The following is a 21,284-nucleotide window of genomic DNA, read 5'->3' on the forward strand; positions in this document are numbered from 1 at the left end:
GTCGGTATTCCGTTGGAAATAAAAAAAAATCGCTAGGTTCTATATGTTTACACACTCTTCCCTATATACATTTTCTAAATATACAAAAACCTTCACAAACGATGGTATAATACAATCCACATATAAATAAATCAAATATAATCCACACACATACATCATACACAAATAATTACATTTTTAAAATTCACACAAAAAAACACATTCCAAATATTTTAACGATTCATTTTTCTTTTTTTATACAATCCATATAATTACAAATAAACTAACATTCATACTAATAGAAAAAATTATAATTATCTAAAAGAGACAATATTAAACAAATATGCAAAATACATATGCAAATATCCATATCTAAATTTAAGTTTACAGAATATATACCGCAATAGAAAGTACTCCAAAAAAATACAAGAACACTAAATAATAAAGAAAATCCTGTAAAAAGTCAAATACAAAATGATCATGTTGATGTATAAATAAACAGTTTGCATTTTATGTGTAACAAATTTTATATGAAATGATACCTGAAAAAAATGAGCATATGATGACATGAAGTGCTAATATGTAAATAGGACCCAACGTGACTGATGAAACATATATTTAAAATATTTAGAAATGAGCATATTATAATATTAAAACATGAAGAGCATGTTGACTGTCGGTGAAGTTGCTGGCGCCCGACGAAGCCGCCAGCAGGCTCTTGCTGGCTGGCACAGGGGGGTCGCCTGCGTCGGAAAGAGGGAGAGAAAGGCGAGAGAGAGGACTTACCGGCGATTGGGAAAAACGAAAGGTGGCAGCTGCCGTGCGTGAGAAAATAACGAAGAAAACCTAAGGTTAAGTCGGAATTACCGACGAAAAATTAATCCCGTCGGTAAAACCCTAAAATTATCGACGGAAACTTGTTTCCGTCGAAAATTACCGACGAAATTACGTGTCCGTCGATAATTTCCGACAGAAATTAGAATTATTTGCGACGAAATCAAGTTTCTGTTGGTATTTCCGTCGGTATTTCTGATTTTTTGTTTTGTAGTGTGACATTAGTTAAAGTCCAATATGTGTTTGTTGGTGCGGTTAGTACTAACGATCTAACTCAGGTTTTGATGAATGACAAAGTAGGTTAAGTTAGTTGTGCTATGATCTAACATTTTGACTGAGTGTGTAGGAGAAATCTGGCTACGTCGACGGGCCGACCGGATAGTTGGTGAGAAGCCGAGGTAGGTCGATGGGCCGACCTGATAGTTGACAAGAAGTCCAGATAGGTCGACGGGCTGACCTGATATCTGGCACGAAGCCCAGCTAGGTCGACGAGCTGACCTGATAGCTAGCACGAAGTCCAGATAGGTCGACGGGGTGACCTGATATTTGACACGAAGCTCAGCTAAATCGACGGACTGACCTGATAGGTGACACGAAGTCCAGACTAATCGATGGGCTGACTAGATGTTTGACAAAGATAAGTGAATGTAAGTCACTAGAGGAGAGTGACTATGAGAACGCGTCACAGTTGAGAGACATTAGACGTCGGTCCAGTCTAAAATCATTTGAAAAAATAATAGACGTCAAAAAAAAAAATATAATCCTTATAATAAAAGATTATATACTTTACGTTACCAGATATAATATTACATTATAAATTTAATTATATTACGAGTTGATTATATTACAGCCAACTATACTAGCCTTAGGTGGTGTTTGGTAAATCTGAAAACTTATGTCTGAAATCTGAATGCTAAATTTTAAGTGGTGGAACACTTATAGACCTGAAAATAAAAAGTTAAATAAATCAAATAAGAGGCTCTGAAATTTAAGTAACTAGTTTGAAACCTATTTGACCACCAAGAAGTTGGTACGCTTCTGCCAGATTCTTTTCCTTGCTGTAATATTTTAATCATTGTATTGTAAGTAACAATGTCAGGCAAAATTTGATCTTCTTCTATATTTCGGTAAATGTCTTTCATGTCCTCAACCATCCCAAACCTAGAAAGTGACAACAACAGAGTGTTATAGCATCGGATTGAGGGATTGAATCCAACACCGCCACCTTCTCGTCTAACGGCCTTGAACGTTTCTAACGCGGAGCACACTTCTTCAGCTGAACCACAAGATTTAAGCATAAAGATGACAACTTTCTCGATGTTGAAACAAGACTTCGATCGGAGAAGGGAATAAACCAGAGACGCATAAAAGTCTACGGTGTGGTTAAAACCAGGACGCTTCCCAATCCAATTGAAGAAGGCGAAGGCGGACTCAGCATCAATGAAGCGTCCGCGGAGGAGCTCGGCGACAACAGCCGGGGTGACAGAGGGGGCTAAGCTTCGCAAAGTCCCGCTTTCGAACCAGTTCCGACGCGAGAGGATGTCAGAGAGGCAGGATATCAGATGCGAGCTATTATTCGTCTCCAGAGGAGTCTCGGTTACATCTGCGATTGCAGCAGCGGCGGCGGCGGAGGTGGAACAATAGAGAGAAGAGAAAAGCTCGCTGGGAGAGGGCAGAGGAAGAACGGATGGGACAGTCTTGCCGGCGCAGACGATAGCCGGTGACAACCTTCTCATGGTAGGCTAGGGTTTAAGGGGTTAGGATGAACGCGGGCCAAGCGAGGGCGAGGGATGCGGTGAGAGGTCGGAGAAAAACCCGCGTCTATTTCCTTACCGTGTTAAGATAGAAAAAAATAAGCTAAATATTTTAGCTTATTTTTTTTGTCTGAGCGTGTTAAGTTTTTTAGCTAATAAGCTGTTTTAAAATAGGTTATCAAATGAACTTTTTTAAAAAAAGTCTTTATTATATTAATTTAAGCGATAAGCTGCATTACCAAACACCACCTTAGTGTAGGCCAGGGAGGATCTAATGCGCCCTGGCGTTGGCTCTACGAGTCCCTGCCACCTCTTAAAAGGGATAATGCCTCTGGGCATTGACAGTACCGTTCTTCTTTCTCGGCAACTAAAATCACAGCGCTGGAGGAATAATATCTTGCATCACCTCGGGTTGGGCGGCCGATTTCCATGGATTCCAACCATATCTGGCCCTATCCTCAACCTCAGGCAGCGACCACCCAGACTGCGTTCGCCACGACCGCGGTCGCCCCCGGGGCACCAGCCATAGCCATGGCGGAAGCACCGGTTCTCCCGGATTCCTATCTCCACTACGCACAGCAACACCCCGCTGCCCAGCCACACCACTTTCCCCACTCTACTGCCTACTCGACTTACCATTACTACCACAACCCTAACCCTAACCCCACCCTTGACTCCAACCCCTATGCCAACCCTGCTCCTGAGGCTCCGCTCCAGTCTGACGCCCACCCCGTCCACCTCCGGCTCCCGGACAATGCTGATGTTAGTGGCCACTATGGTGGACACGCGATGCTTCATTCGTCGTCTTATTCTTACGACGGAGTACCGCCCTCCTCAGTGTCGGTGGTTTTCCACGGTCACACGCAGGGTCTCGGCATGGAGCAGGTGGTTCATTCCTATGAAAATTTCCCACTTGGTGGTGGTTGTGCTGTGAGTGCTCTTTTTCTGTATCTCTAGTCTCTTATTTTCTTGTCTTCGAATTTTATTTAGTTGGGTTGAGTTTTTAATTACAAGCTGAGGTCATTGGGTCGGATCGTGAATTGCATGTGTTCATAAGGTATTACAGATGGACACCCACATTGCGGCAGATAATTGCATTATGAATTCCCACATCAAACTTTCTTTAGATTGTATTGTTTGTGGATTTTTATGAGTGCTGTACTCGGAAATTTCTGAATAATCATCTCCTCCTAAGGGAATAGCGATAAAACCATGAAGTTTATGAAGTGGTTTTAGTTTGTTTCATCCCTATCTTCATCATCAAGCCATGTCCGTCAAGATGTTTCTTTTTCCTATACTTAATTTGAAAAGCACTCATAAACACTGTTTGCTTATGGTGTTTCAATATGCTGTTGGTATGATTATGATACTGTTAATCTGGTTTATCAATTCACTTCTATTGAGTCCTTGACACCCATCTTCTATTAACCATGGGAAGAGTTATGGATTGGGGGTGGCACTCAAACTTGTCGAAGATGAAGAATGGAAGGGGTAACTAGTACTGAACTGCTAGTTTCGGTTCTGATACTAATTGATGCAACACAATGAACAAACAATTCTCACACCCCAAAAAGTTAACGATCCTCACTAGAAAAAAGGAAGTTAAAAATTATATTAATTCAAAACTGGCAGTAACACATTCTTCATAAAATAAATGCTCCATTTATTCCAATAAAAACTATAAGTATCCCAATAAAACTACTTTTTATTAAATTTAAACAACCTTTTAAAAATTATTATATTATTTTCTAATTATCAAATGATGAACAAATCAAATCTTTAATTTATTACAGTTGCTTCAATCTCAAATATTCTTCTTTTTATTTATTTTTTTTCAATTTATCTTCACAATAATTTTCTTTTTTGCATTATTTATTTTCTTGTTTGTATTATTCTCCTCCACCGAGGAGAACTTAACTCCAGTTGAGTTGTCGACTTTTCTTCCAAACATATGGAACACTTTGGCTAGCAATGTTTCATTGTTATTTTTGTTCTTTAGATGCCCCTTCCAAAGAAAAAGATTTCAATGCGCTTTGTTTCCTTTTTTGCACTTTAACTTTAAGATATTTCTTTTGGTTGTCCTTCCCAACGAATAAGAAATATTGGACATTGTTGTATGACAAGAATGATGTTTATGCCTCTGTTGAAATTATATGATGTAAAGGTGGTAATGGTGAAGATAATTTTATAAAATCTGTAGCAAAATGAACATACAAAAACAAATGTTTAAACTTCTCATAGCATATTAGCATATTCTCCAGTTTAAAAATTGAACATAAGGTTAAATAAGCTAACAGATAAACAAGCATTTTAATTAATTTAATATGATCAAATAAATTAGATATATAGTATATAAATGTATCTAAAGTAGATGTGATGATGAAATTTTAATTGATGAATGCACTATGAAAATTAACCTTTTTTACTAACCAATTTATAATAATCATTACTTAATATAATATCTCACATGGAAAGTGGATCACTCAGTTTGGCATGTAGAGATAAATAATTAAACTAACTCACTTAAATGATGAGTATTAAGGTCATAAGTAGTAATAAAATGAGTCACATCAAGTGATTTGCAAAGTTTGTAATTTAGACACCTTTAATAAAAGATGTCCAAATTTCAGAAGGATTTTTGATAACATGAAACAGATATGTTTTGTGAGTCACAAGTCATCGTTAGTATCTAGATGATTGAACTCCAAAGAGGTTGTCGACAAGAAGACCTTCAAAGATTATATTGTTAAGAAACTCATCTAAGGTGTCATTAGAGAGCTATTTTAAATTGTTGTGAGCTAGTTTTTTTTACTATGGTTTAGTTAATATAAGGTTTATAGGAGTACATTTTTTTTTTCATTTTAGCTACAATTAATGAATTATAAGAGAATGAATATCTTCAAGTAATGACTTTTGTAATTTATTTAAAGAACAGTATTTTGTTTTTACATATTTGTAGGACAATTCTCTCTTGAAGTTTGGTGAGACATTTTTTCATCAATTGTTTTTTTTATGTTAATATATAATGGGTTCTTGTCTTTCTTGATCTTTAATACTTTGGACACACTGCCAATAACTTCTAGTGGGTCTACTAAGTGTAAATTTGGCAAATTGTACTCATTCAATGGAGATAAAAGTTCAATGAAATTTAAATTATGGTGGTTAAAATATTTTTTTAATGTTGTCTAACTAATCTAGAAATACATTAAGACTTATACTTCCATTAAATATGGAGGCATCTGTGTAACATATTGTTCATAATAGTTATTATTTTTTTAAAAAATAATTAGATTCTTCTATAGACTTGGGATAATGTGATTGTGATTTTGTATAATGTTCTAACTTAGTAGTACATGAAGAATAACCACTACGGTTATTACATTCATTGTTCTCATTGATATAATTTAGTTGGCATCGCATGTTCTTAAAATCTACATCTCGCATTTATCTAATGGTAGTTATTATGATTGCGTTCATTATGTTGATCTAAATATTAAAATAATGCGATAAATATAATGCAAGAGAATAGGATCAATGATAAGCAAATTAAGTGCAAGTCAAATAAAGTTTACATTATTTTAAGGATGATGATTGAACTAAATATGAAATATTTTTTTGATGGATGATGACTGAACTAAATAGAAAATATTTTTTGATAGATGGTAGCTAAATGCAACAAAGGATGGTATTTTAAAAATATTTATGAATAATATATTAATATGCAAAAAAATCGTGAGGAAATTTAATTGAATGTGGATAATTTAAAATTACCAAATAAAAAATAAAAGTAATTTTTAGAGAGGAAATGCAATTATATCGAGATGACGTGAGCTTTTGTCAATGTTATAGTTGCCATGAGTTTTGAGCTTGACCATTTGATGAAGATACTTGATATGAATTATCGAAACTTTCATCAATATTGAAGTTGCGACTAGATTTGAGCTTGGCGAATGGATGGAAATATTAGCAAATTTACAATGTTTATGTACTATTTTTTTTCAACTTGTAATTGGCGATAAAAAATTATATTTCTTATTGAAGAGTAAGACATATTTATATACAAACTAGGAACCATATTAGGAAACTATAATTAGGCTAATTTATAAATTAGCCTAATTAACACATATATATTAACTAATTTGTACCAATAATATGGTAATTATTATATACATATATAGTAACTAATATATATAAATAATACTCTCTCTCAAGTTGCAGCATAGATATTAATCATACCCAACTTGTTACAAAGATAAACAACCTGAACCCTTTAAAGTTTTTGGGAAGATGTCTCCGAGTTGTTCTCCAGTCTTCACATATCGAGTAGAAATCATGTTTTGTTGAATTTTCTTATGAACAAAATGACAATCAATTTCAATGTACTTAGTTCTTTTATGAAACACAGGATTCGATACAATATGAAGAGCAACTTGATTATCACATAACAGTTTAGCTGGTATTGAAATTTTAAGTCCTACTTCAGTCAAGAGTTGATATATCAATATTATTTCACACACAGATTGTGCCATAGCCCTATATTTTGACTCTGCACTTAATCGTGACACAACATTTTGCTTCTTACTCTTCCATGAAATTAAATATTCTCCAACAAAGATACAATAACCTAAAGTAGATCTTCTATCTATTTGACAACCTGCCCAATCTGCATCTGAAAAACATTCAATATGTGTGTGCACATAATTTTTATATATGATACCCCTGCATCTGAAAAACATTCAATATGTGTGTGCCCATGATTTTTATATACGATACCCTTTCCGAGTATTCCCTTCAAGTAGCACAAAATTTGTTCTAATGCTGCCCAATGATGAATGGTTGGAGTTGACATAAACTAACTGACAATACTGACTGAATATGAAATATCTGGACGAGTTATGGTAAGGTAATTTAACTTTCTAACTAACCTTCGATATTTCTCAGGATGTTTAAATAGTTCCCCATCTCCTGTGAGATACATGTTCTGAGTCATTGGAGCACTATAAGGCTTTGCCTCCAATTTTTCTATCTCAGTTAATAAGTCAAAGATATATTTTCTTCGAAATAGAAATATACCTTTTTTACTCATAACTTCAACACCCAAGAAATACTTCAGCAGTCCTAGATCTTTCATATGGAATTGAGTACGAATGAAAGATTTAAGAGATGAAATTCCTATACTATCACTTCCCGTGATAACAATATCATCTACATATACAACTAATAGGATGATACCAACTCCTGATTGCTTGTAGAACATATAATGATCTGACTTGCTTTTTGTCATACCAAATCTTTCAACAATCTGACTAAACTTTCCAAACCAAGTATGAGGACTCTAACCCATACAAAATTTTTCGAAGACGACAAACTTGCCCTGACTCCCCCTAGTAATATAACCAGGAGGTTGTTCCATATACACCTCCTCTTGAAGATCACCATGAAGAAAAGTATTCTTGATATCAAGTTGATGTAAAGGCCAATGATGGATAGTGGCCATGGAAATAAATAATCTAACAGATGTCAGCTTTGCAACAAGAGAAAAAGTGTCAGAATAATCCAGCTCATAGGTCTGAGCATAGCCTTTAGCAACAAGACGAGCTTTTAATCTAACAACTGACCCATCCAGATTGACTTTAATTGTAAATACCTATTTGCATCCAATAGCCCGTTTCCTTGGAGGTAAATCGACCAAGTCTCAAGTGTCATTGTCATCTAAAGCATTCATCTCCTCTATCATTGCATCTTTTCAACCAGGATGAGATATGACCTCACGCACAGTCTTAGGAATAGAGAGAATCAAGTGAAGCAATAAAAGAACAAGAGGAAGATGACAAGCCATTATAAGATACAAAAGAAGAAGTAGGATAAATACATTGTCATTTACCATTGCGTAACGCAATAGGAAGATCTTCGTTCGGGACTGGATCTGATGATGAAGTATAGGTGCAGGATATGAATCTAAATAGTGACGCCTGGAGTAGGTTTGAATTACAGGAGGTTTGATAGGAGCTGGTTTCGGAACAAGTGTGGAGGGTGTGATAGAATACATCAACAAATCCTCCTCCTCCTTTTGATGAGTCGGAATAGGTGAGGATGGGAAATAAGGTTTGTCTTCCATGAAGGTAACATCAATTGAGGTAAAATATTTGTTAATACTGGGACAATAACACCTATAGTCTTTCTGAAGATGAGAATAACTAAAGAAAATACATTTTAAAGACTTGTAATATAATTTAGTGACATGTGGACGAACATCCCGAACAAAACAAGTGCTACCAAATATCCTAGGGTTAATAGAAAATAATGACTTATTGGGAAAAAAGATTTTGTAAGGGATTTCACCATGAAAGACAGTGGATGACATGCGGTTAATGAGAAAATATGTTGGAGAAACTGCATCAGCCCAAAAAGATTTGGGAATATTCACTTGAAATAGAAGGCCCCGTGCAGTTTCAAGAAGATGTCTATTTTTTCGTTCAGCTATACCATTTTAGGATGGAGTGTCAACACAAGACGTTTCATGAAGCATGTCATTTTGACCCATATATGACTGGAATAAACCGGACATATATTCCTTAGCATTATCACTTCGCAAAGTAGGGATGAATGTATTAAATTGTGTTTTTGTTTCAACACAAAAGGCACAAAACAGAGAAAATATATAATCGGAGTAATCATCAACAAAGGTAACAAAATACCTAAAATCAGGATTAGATAAAACAAGACAAGGACTCCAAATATCGGAATGAACTAATTCAAAAGGAAGTAGCATGTTTATTTACTCTAGGACTTGGATTAAGACGGTGATGTTTTATAAACTGACACGACTCACAATCTAATGAAGACACCTTATCATATTGTGGACAAAGCTTTTTGAGCAAAGATAAAGATGGATGTCCCAACCTACAATGATCCTTGAACGGGGAAGTGACACTGAGCAAACAAAAGAATTTGAGAGTGGTGTGTCAAGAATGTAAATGCCTCCATACTCATGTCCTTTACCAATAATCTTCTTCGTCAAAAGATCCTGAAATAAGCAATGATTAGGAAAAAATGAGATGTTAAGATCATGAGTTAGTTGACTGACAGAGAGCAAATTAAATTATAAATTAGGTAAATGCAAGACAAAAGACAGAGGAAGTAAATGAGTAGGATTAATATTGTCAGACCCAAGAACACAAGATGGAGACCCATAAGCTAAAGTAACAGTATGAGTGCTAGCTTTGAATTGAAAAGTAGAAAAAAGACTAGCATTACCTGTCATATGACCGTGACATTAGAATCAATGACCCATTTGGAGGATGAAAAAAAGAAGACATGTGGTTTGTTTACCTGAATCGGTAATAGCAGTGATAGAGGAAGATGACGACTTGGATGATTCCTGATATTTTGAGAACTTGGTAAATTCATCTGCAGATATAAGGATCGATTTATCAAAGGCATCATTAGTGGATGCAATATGGGGCAAGTTTTTTTTACTGAATTTTGTATTGAAGCTTTCTACACTCAAATGTTGTATGCCCTAGCTTTGACAGTAATTGCACACAATACCTCCAGAATTAGGCGTTCGAGTTTGAAAGTCCTAGGAACCTCCTCCTTTATTTCCATTGTGACTAGTTGATCTTTCGGATATATAATTAGTATTGCGACTTACTAGAGCACCATTAAGCGGAGTGGGTGTAGTACTTTCTGTACGGAGAATGCGACTAAATATTTCTGGTAGAGAAGATACCTCAGAACTAGAGAGAACTTGTGACTTAGCAGACTCAAAGTCAGGAGGTAGACCAACAAGGAAGCTCATAATCGCCATATGCTCTCGTTGGATTTGTTGAACCTTTACATCAGGGTTAAAGGGTAGCAACATGTTAAGCTTTTCATATGTCTTTTTGAACGTCATAAAATAATTGATCAAAGGCTGATCTTGTTTTTTACATGGTAAAATGCTTTGCAAACCTCATACATGCGGGAGAGATTCCTTTTTCTAGAGTACAAAAATTCCAAATAATCCATTAGTTCTTTAACAAATTCGCAGTGATTGATCAAACAATTACCTCACTATCAATACAATTTCGAATCTGAAGAAATAAGTGAGCATCCTCTCTTAGCCATGTCTGTTTTGAATCATCTTTTACATAGATAACACAGAAACCTCGAAGGATGGAGCTATAGCAGACTTTGCCTGCACAGAGGTGCGGTACCCTAAACAACCACGAAGCAATGAAGATGAACTGAAGCTAAAGTTTTGCTCCAAGTTGTTGATTGGTTGTTGTTTGATGCAATGAACAACTCCTAATGTTGCTGCTGACCAAAACTAGAGCTTGAGAAGCAGAAGGATGTTATGCTTGCTCTGTTCATGAACCCTAATCCATGACGTTGACCGTTCGATTAATGTGCAAATCGCAATCTGAGGGAAGGATGAAGAGGTTGACCTGTTAGATTAGAAGGGTGGAAGACGCGTTGCACTACTTTGTGCTTTGGAAGGTGACTTCGGAGCCGTGCCGACGGGTGTCGAAGAGGAACACATCCCCGTGTGCATCAGCGAGGAACCGTGAGGATGCACAATGTCACGCGTGTGCTGCTGGAGGATGGCGGTGGGACGAACTTGCAGCTGAGAACACGCGAGTGCGAAGCCGGCTGGAAGGAGAGGCGACGCCGTCGGGTTGCGAGTTTGGGGTTGTGCGCTCGTTAAGGAGCACGTGAATAGGTGAGAGGCGGAAGAAGGCGGTCGGTTGCAGAAACTAGGGATGGCAGAGGAGAACGTTCATGAACAGGTGATGTTAAAAAGAATAGCAAATATCCTAAATTTTAACTCTCTATAGCTCCGATAACAGATTATATTTCTTATTGAAGAGTAAGACATATTTATATACAAACTAGGAACCATATTAGGAAACTATAATTAGGCTAATTTACAAATTAGTCTAATTAATAGATATATATTAACTAATTTGTACAAATAATATGGTAATTATTATATACATATATAGTAACTAGTATATACAAATATGATAATTAATATATATAAATAATACAACTATTCTTTTTTATTATTATTCTTTTTAGTTTTCCTACTCTAGTGCTGCTTTGGTTGCTGATGTTGTTGGAGGAAGAGGAGATGCTAACTAGTTGAAGTAGATCAATGTGCAATAGCCGTGAGAGGGAGAGGGAGAGGGAGAGGGAGAGCATGGGATTCGACGTCAAATAGAAGTTGCCACACGTGGCATCAATGGAGGTTGCATTGTAGTCTGCAAAAAATTTGTTGCCCGAGAACAATGAGAGATAGGGGTAATAATGTGGCCCATGATTGTTGCCTCTTTTGCTGGATGGAGGTGGCTATGCTGAATGCTTTCATGGTGGCTATTGTATGTGGTTGTGACAGTGATGTTTGCGAGCGAAGGCGTGTTGAAGTTACTATGGAAATTGATTGAGGGAAGGTGTATGTTAAGGAGGGTGATTGGCGTCAAATGTTAGCATGAAGAAGTTGGTTACAGAAGCAGATGAACGGTAGAGATGCACAATAATAGGGAGCAGGAAGTAGTAGTGGTGGAATATGGAGATGGTGGACAAGATGAAAGTGTTTTTCTTTTGCATAATAATAATTTTTCTCAACATTTGTTTTCACATTTATTGTTCAACTTTTTGTTGCCCCCCTCCCCTTTTGTAACTTTTTATAATTTTTTTGGACAAAAAAAAAAGACGTCATTTATTTTCGTTATCATCAAAAAAGGGCACCCCATGTTAAAAAAATATCAAAAGGGTACCCATCCTATTTTTTTTTTCTTTCACAAAATACCTTTCATTTATCATTATTGTACTAGTTTTGGTTAAAACTGCTATAGTATTCTCAAACTTACTCTAAGTAATTTTAGTTAAAACTGCTTAAGTATTGATTAAACCTGGTTTAACTTGATCAGATACTATTGTAATAATTTTGTCCAAAATTACTTTAACATGGAGTAGGGTTGATCAAAACTACTACAATTGGAGTAGTTTTGACCAAAATCACTACTACTATAATTTTGATGATAATGAAAAAAGGGTTCCCTTTTTTATTTTTGCTCTTTTTTTTGTTGTTGGTTTTCCCCTTCTTTTTTGAAATTTGTTATTGTTGTAACAATAACATTTTTATGGTGGGCGGTAGTGAGGTTGGCAATGCACGAAGATGAGGAAAGGGCATGAGAGTCTACTTAGAACTTGATTGAAGAAGAGCAATCATGGGAAGAGTCGTGGATGAGGGTAGGGAGAGGGGGGTTGATGCTCAAGCTTGAAGATAATGAAGAATGAACATGATAATTAGTTCTGAGACTGAACTACTAGATTTCGGATCGGATACCAATTGATGCAGTACAGATAAACAATTCTCACCTAAAGAAAAGTTAGCGATTCTCACCAAGAGAAAAAGCAATTGAAAATTGTATTAACTCTACTATCTAATACATGGAAAATTGACTATAAGGCTTCTTCTTTATAAAATATAGACTTAATTTATCCTAATAAAAATTCTAATTATCATAAATAAAAACTGTATTTGGCTTTTTAAAAACTAATAAACTTTTAAAAATACTCTTATCATTTTCTAATTACCAAACGATGAACAAATCAAAACTTTAATTTATTGCAACTACTTCAATCTTAAATAGTTATTTGTGCATTTTCTTTTATTCTGGATGTGCCAATTTGAAATTTTTTTTTTTTAATTTGTTTTTTTTTGCATTATTTATTTCTTTGTTTGCATTAGCATGATTGTATTTGAGCCTTTTTATGATTCCACCACTTGTGGGAGAAATTTTTATATTACTTGGTAGAACACATTGATTATCACTTTCTCAAGCATGGGGAGTTTATTTTTTTTCTGTTTTCTTATGAAAAATAGAAGATGAGGCGTGATGCATTTACTGGATTAAATTATGCTAGGTTAATTAAGAAACTTACCTTTTGACTTAATTCTCTATTACTTTTTTATTCTTCAACTCCTGTTTTACTGTCTTTCACTTTTGATCATGCTAACTATGCCACTTTCAAAAGTTAAGCCTCATTTTGTATGTATCTATAAGGCATATTATTTCTTAAGTGGAAAATTAAATGAAAGGTGATGTGGGTTTATTATTTTGAAAGGAACTTTAAATGATTCCTAACTGAAAGAAAATTCTACCTCTCCTGTGCTAATGACCTCTACATGAAAACCTTTAAATTGTATAAGTTATATATGCTTTCTGTGCTTAAATATCTTGACAAAGAAATGATATCTCTCCTGTGCTAATGATACAAAGGTAGAGGGGAGTATCTAAGGAAATTATCTTAATGATTTCCCCCAAACATAACATGGTACCAGAGCTTATGCTTCTACTATGAGCTATCTTTTTTGTCTTGCAGCTTTTCCTAGATCACAGTTCACGAACTTTGTTCCTGATTCTTAGAACCTAGCGTGTGATCTAATAACTCAATGCTTGCTGCTACTTGGTTGGCCAATACCTTGGGATAACTCATAGCTTAGCAGATCCATCTCCATCTCTTTTTAATTAAATCAACAATTTAATGATATGGGGTTCCAATTGCAAATTGACTTGCATCACTTCGTCATTATCTAACTATCAATCAAGTAAGCTGTTCTTCTTTTGATGTTATTTCCTTTAATCAGTGTCGTGCTCTACCCATAAAAATTATGATTTAGATTGCTCTTCAATTCCAAGTGTCAAACTTTTAGTTCATCATCCTTTCATCCTATTGGTATTTCCAAGCCTCTTGAGTTCCATGGTTATTACCACAGATGTGAGGAATTATGCTTCTTGTGCTAAGTTGTGGTCTATATTTCAATGACAGTTGGATCACCTAACAAGAAGTGTTGTCAAATACGGTTGTGGGAGAGGGTGGATTCACGATTGCTAATCCTTTTATGGTCATTGACATCTTTTAGTGCTTCTCTTGCTGTGAGACATGAGATTCATATATAGGTTACATTTCTCATGCTTTTGAGGTGATTAGTATCTTTTCTAGCTATGCTAATACAACAAGGTGATGCCTACCCATATTAGTTAGTTTTAAATTTGTGCCATTGATTTTAGAGACTTGTTTTCACTGTATACCGTATGCCGTTGGATGCTCTCATTATGGATAATCATGTTGACAAGCTAGAAGTTAGCAATTATGTTTTCTACGTTGTGGTCTAAAGCTCAAACTAGTGAACTGTCAGATCTTAGAAGCATGTCTTTTCCTTCCAATTTAATACTAGGTATTGCACTAATTGTGGGAAGCCTAGACATGTGAAAGAAACATACTACATATTACATGGGTACCCACTTGGGCATCCCTTTCATAATGCTCATGTTGTCCAAAGTTGCCTCCATTGATTGAATCCTCTACTAGCACTTAGTCTAGTTTTGACCCGATTGTCATTATTTCTGCTGAGGAATAGTCTTGCCTCCTCTAGCTTCATTCCGTCATCAATTCCTCATTCCAACCTACCATTTATATGGCTTTTAGAGATGATGTATTGCACTATTGATGCATACCTTCAAATCTTTGATTTTAGCTTCTTAGCATATATCCGGTATGATCTCCTCTCTCTAACATTACCATCATTCTCTACCAATATTATTCTTGCCAAAGGGTCTCTTGCATTGGTAAGAGGCACTGGATAGATCTATTAATCACTGTCTTTTTCCTCTATGTTCTGCATACTTGAATTCCTTTTGAATTATTTTATCAGTGAGTATGCTCAGTAAATCAGTACTAATTCCACAACATTTATTGATAATTCTGTCTATTTGTGATTCAAGGATTGACAGGGTGACTGACACAGGGTATGAGTTTCAAGCACTGTACTAGTTGGTTGCACCTTCATCTCTATGTCTATTCTGTCTGTGTCCTCTCCACTTTAGATCCTAGCTATTGAGTATGAGAAAATAATCTTTAGTGTGAGGCTTGTCAATTAGGATAGATATGAAAAAATAATTCCAACTCCCATTCTTTCCCTATATTCTGGAAACAGTCTCTTGCAAAAAAAACAAGATAAGGCTGTGTACAATTGATCTTTCCCCGGGACCCCGTATAGCGGGAACTTTGTGCACCGGGCTGCTCTTTTTATTCTTTCCCTATATTCCTACAAAGATCTCAATGCTATGACTCTTGGCGAGACACATTCCAAAGCCTCACTAGTTTTCTTCTTCTTTGACTTATTCATGAGGTGGAGAAACCTCAATCTTCTCTATAAGTTAAACAAATAAATTAAGGAGATTAAGGCTTAAGCTTACACAAAAGAGCTCAGAATATGAATGCAAAAAAAGCTTGAACGCTAGTCTTCAAACTCTCCTTGTGGTCCTTTTTTATCCTTCCAATGTCTTCAACTTTAGTTCTCGGTCTGCTGTTATGCTATTAATTTGTTAATTTGATCTGCCATCAATTGATAATTTTCCCAATGACAATCGTTCCAATCTACCAACAATTATTCTTCTATAGCCCTTAAGTCAATCCAACCGTTGCCATTCAATTTGTCAAATCAATGACTACCTGCAACTTTTCTACTGTGTTATCAGTTGAGTAAAATTTTAGTTCACGGTTGCTAGATCATTAGACTCAATCACGAACAAAAACATGTAATTTACTGGTTCAGCTTGAGTTGACTACTTGGTCGACTCAACTATCATCCATCGATTGGAGTTCATCATTAGACGATTATCTTTAAATCAATCAATTGCCTAGTTGTCTCAACCACGAGTAGAAATATTATGTTTACTAAACAACTTGCGTCAACTACTTGGTTGACTAAATCACTAGTCGATTAAAGAACACTTTTACTCAACTGAAGTGTCGATTACGACCATCCGACCATCTAATGATCTAGTATTCGCCTAAGTTGAAGTGTACTCCCTTCCAATATACAAGTCTCTTAACTCTCAACTCACTTAAAATTTTTACATCTTAACTCCTCCATGAGGCCATCTCTTGTTAGGTTACTTGTCTCTCAAATGCTGGGCTCTCGGCTTTCTTCATATGTCATCCTTCACTTTTCGTCTACAAATTTGCCTTTTCTATCTCAGCTGCGCCTTATTCTCCTTGTCCTATAGTCCCTTGGAGGCTCTCTATATTATCCTTCTATGTTCTAAAGCTGTCGAACCAATTTTCAACCTTAGTTGTTTCTGTGTGCATACCATATCTCATGTGAGTTGATACATGTGTTGGATTAAAATTGTAACTTTGTCCAAACATCAAATGCAAGGTCAAACTTGACCACTTAAGGCATGATTGCATTAACAATATTTTCATTTTCTTCAACAAACTTTGCCTCTTGTATCTTTTTTCTTTTACATTATCTATTAATCGAAGAAAACCTCCTTATTCAAGGTTTAACTTTTTCACCCCTTGAAATTTTATCCCAAGTATGTGCTAGCTATTCAATGCCTATAAGATTGTGCAGTGGAATTCTGGCTGGCGTTAATAAAAGAGAGAAAAACAAAAGAAGATCAAAGAAGTATAGAAAATGATCTCCAGATTTCTCTAGAACTGTTGGGGAGTCAGAGAGAAGAAATAGTGTCCATGAATTGAGAAGAGAAAAATCAAAGGAGAGACTTCCCAACTAAACATAGAGTTGTATTTTTATTGGTTTTAATCTACACACTAGTTCAAGTGTTCAAGTCATGCATGTCATGCCCCGGGGAGATACTTGTCCAACAGATATCTCTTAGTGATAATGTATGATACAAAATTATGAGTCTACCACACAGACATAAATATACAGCAAAAGATATAAAACATAGCAACAATAATATAGAGGAATTTGCACAATCCCCACAACTTAAAAAATGTAAATGACTGCGAGCTGATCTGGCTTAACGCAACAAATCACATAACTGAATAAAGTTAGCCACAAGACTAAAATCCACAGCCAAGTCAAATTATTACATAATCAAGTCCAAAATCTTAAGTGCCAATAAAGCAGAAGAAAATAACATAGAAAATCGTTCTCAAATGTGACGTGAGATTGTTAGTCAAAATTCTTCAAGCCACTCTATATCATCTACTTGAAGATAAAGTACAACATGGCAGTGAGTCCAAATGACTCAGCTTGTAATAGATAAATGGTAGCGGATCTACCTTTTTTGTAATAGATAAATGGTAGTGCATGATCAAATGTGTAAGGAGATCAAAAGTATATAGTCTCACAAGTAGGAATTATGTACATAACCATAAATGACATAATAAATGCACATACTCGAACTGATGTAATACGTAAGGTATAATGATTATTAAACACTGGGGATCTTTAACAGATCTACTCATACTACATGAGCAACATATGATCATATATACATGTATGATAAGTGAACATGTATGAATAATGTCAGGTATATGCAACAACCATAACTCAAACAAATATAACATATCATAGGTATATGCACAATAATATCTCCAAGATATACAACACACAACATCTGGATATGGATATGATCATGTATGTATCACTCCTACACACCACTCTAGCTACCATGGCATTTGTGTGGCCGAGTGGGTAGGACTATGATAATTGCTCACGACACCAGCTACCATTACATCTGAGTGACTAGTCGGACATGAGCTATCTAACTACATAACAAGAAGGTCACTATCAGCATGCAACTCCGCTACCACTACCCCGAATGGCCGAGTGGGCATTACAAGACAAACTGCACTAACTCTAGCTACCACTACCCCTGAGTGACCTAGTGGGCAGTGAATATGACTGACGACTCTCTTGACGACAAGGGAGATATAGTCTGTTAGCATGCTAGCTATATAATGATGTGCATGATGCTAATATCCATGACTCAAACAAAGTCATCATCAATATAATAGCATAGTAAACATAAGTATATCTATAAACATGATCTATCAATCATATATATCTATATGTATGAAAAGATCCAACAAGTGTCTACTAAACAACATGTATGGCACACGTGCATACTAGAAAATATAGGCAGTAAGAAAGGAGAACTTCTATAATGCATACCATACATGTGTGTACGACTACAACATATGCATAATCAACATGATAACTCCTATAGTATAGACCATACATATGTGTACACTGCTAAGTATGAATAATCAATATGATAACTCCTATAGTACACATCATACACGTGTGCACACTATAAAATATGAATATTCAAAGATAAGATTGTATAAGAAATAAATAGATCATCTTTAAAATCAAACATGTAAGTATCAAACTCAGCTAAATATGAATAGAGCCAAGGTAAATTAATCTACTCCATAAACTATCTCCATGCACTAAAGTTAATGAACTAAAAGGTAAATGAAGAAATTCCCGTCTTTATTGTAGATCTTTCTTTAAGTCCTTGATATCACATCAAGTTCGAATCCTACCACTACAGGATATGAGGCAAAACTAAGAATCTAAAATCAATGTATCATCCTATTAATTAAAGAACTACAGAGGTCAAGAAAGAAATTCCTGTCTTTATTGTAGATCTTTCCAACCGTCTTCAAGTCCGTGATATCACATAAAGTTCGAATCCTACCAATACAGGATACGAGGTAAAACTAAGGATCTAAAATAATATATCAGCCTATTAATTAATTAATCAATTAATTAATTGATTGACTTCTTAATTAATCCATAATCTGATTCATCATTTATCAATAGAACACTTCAATCCTCTTTTCATTAAATAATCAACTTTCTAATCCATCAATTAACTAATCACTTAATTAATCTTAAATCAAATGCATTTATAAGTTTAATTAATCATTTGTTCAATTACAATGATTACCTTAATTATTCGCCCAATTAAATAACCTACTAATTAACTTGTAATTAATCTTATACCTTGATTAATCCACTCCTTGGCTCTTGACTGCAACTAGTGGTGGGGAAAATAGCAATTTGGCGGTCGGCTGCCAAAGGCGACAATGGTGACAGCTTGATGGCGGCGAGTTGTTAAAGACAAGTAATAGGAAACAAGCAGTTGGTGGGGAGGAAGGTGTACATGAGGGCCATGACGCTTGCGAGGGCGATGACATGGACGAGGGCAATGTTGACGGTATGCTTGCAGTGGGGGAAAAAATAGAGGAAAAGAGCGCCATCAACAGCTTGCTTCCGTCAATAGAGAAATAACGCCGGTGGTTGGGCGGTGCCGATTCTTCTTGTGGCAGAAACAATGCCATCGTGTGCATGGTTGTTCTGTTTGGTCAGGACGATGGCCAGCGGCAGAGTCAAGGGTGGTGAGGGACACGGTGGTTGGCTGCCACCAACATCGCCAACTCGGCAAAAGCGACATGGCGTGGCGCTACAGTTGCGCTTTGATGGCATTGAGTGGGGGTAGTGGCAACAGCTGGCAATGTAGTGGCTGGAGAGGGATGGTGGCGCACGGAGTCAGGCGACTATCGCCAAGGCTTGGCGTGGGCGATTGGGCGGCGTTAGCGATAGGGTAGTGCGACATCATTGGGAGGGAATGAGACGCAAGAGAGAGAAAGAGGGGGCGACGGATAAAGAAAAGAACTTAGGGTTTGATCAATCACAAACCTAGATTTTATATTTAAAGATTTAAATGATTTTAGGAAATTAAACATTTCCTCGTTTAAATAGGATAGTTAAAACAATCTTTCCTTTTTATTCTATTTTCCCTCGTAAACATGTCATACGAATTCGATTTAAATCCCGATTTTTTTTAAAAAATTTCTAGAAAATTCTACAAGGTAATTTCTTAATTAACATATATTATTTTATTATTATTTATTTGTCGTATCTTACATTCTCCTCCACTAATAAAAATTTGATCCTAAATTTCCTACATAAGTGCGATAAGTAAACCATACCATGCTCAATCAATCAAATACTGAAGAAACTACACACCTTAAATAACAGGTAAGGGTATCGAGTTTGGATCATTTCTTCAAGCTCCCAAGTTGCTTCCTCATCCGTACGATGCTGTCATCCAACCTTGGCCAGTTGGATTGTTTTGTTTCGTAATTGGCGCTCTTTGCTACCCATAATCTGTACAAGAACCTCTTTATAGGTTGCATCTAGCTGGAGTGTGATCGTCACATCTTTCAAAATGTGAGAACGATGTGGCACATACTTCCTCAACATGGATACATGGAACATATTATACACACTAGCAAGTGTCGGTGGTAGCGCTAGATGATAGGTTACCTCACCTATCCTCCCTAATATTTGGAAGGGTCCGATGTAACGGGTGGCTAATTTTCCTTTCAGCCCAAATTCTTTACTCCTTTAGTGGGAGAAACCCGCAAGAATACATGATCGTCTACAGAAAACTCATCTCCGTCTTTGACCTACATGACTCTTTTGTCGATCTTGGGCTTTTGACATCCTTCGTCTAATGGTACGAACCAATGCATCATACTGAATGTGTGGTCCTTAGAATTTGTTGTTCCCCAACTTCTTCTCATAAGGTGGGGGATCTACAGGCTCTGCTATATAAAGCCTCAAATGACTCCCTTTGAATCACCAAATGATAATTGTTGTTGTAAGCAAATTCTACCAAGTATAGATGATCTTCCCAACTACCTCTGAAATCCAAAACACACTCTCAGAATATCCTCTAATGTTTGTATAGTGCGTTCAAACTGTCCATTTGTCTGCAGATGAAATGCTGTAGTGACACATAGCTCTGTACCCCTGGCTTATTGTAGACTTTGTCAAAGCCGTGAGGTGAATCGTGGATCTCTATCCGATATAATACTTAGAGGCATACC

At 36.0% G+C, this 21,284-nt stretch overlaps 1 protein-coding gene across 2 annotated transcripts in view; it reads left to right on the forward strand.

Moving 5' to 3' along the window:
* Positions 1 to 2,827: 2,827 nt before the first annotated feature.
* Positions 2,828 to 21,284, forward strand: part of LOC122036799 — a 30,751-nt gene continuing 12,294 nt past the window's right edge. Inside the window, exon 1 of one of the 2 annotated variants that reach the window (XM_042596219.1) lies at positions 2,828 to 3,497. In XM_042596219.1, coding sequence (XP_042452153.1) covers positions 2,997 to 3,497 — 501 coding nt within the window. In that variant the 5' untranslated portion in view covers positions 2,828 to 2,996. The remainder of the gene's footprint in view (positions 3,498 to 21,284) is intronic. The other variant, XM_042596218.1, reaches the window with a different exon arrangement.

The sequence above is a fragment of the Zingiber officinale genome, unplaced genomic scaffold (genome assembly GCF_018446385.1).
Source record: "Zingiber officinale cultivar Zhangliang unplaced genomic scaffold, Zo_v1.1 ctg210, whole genome shotgun sequence".
Lineage (NCBI taxonomy): Eukaryota > Viridiplantae > Streptophyta > Magnoliopsida > Zingiberales > Zingiberaceae > Zingiber > Zingiber officinale.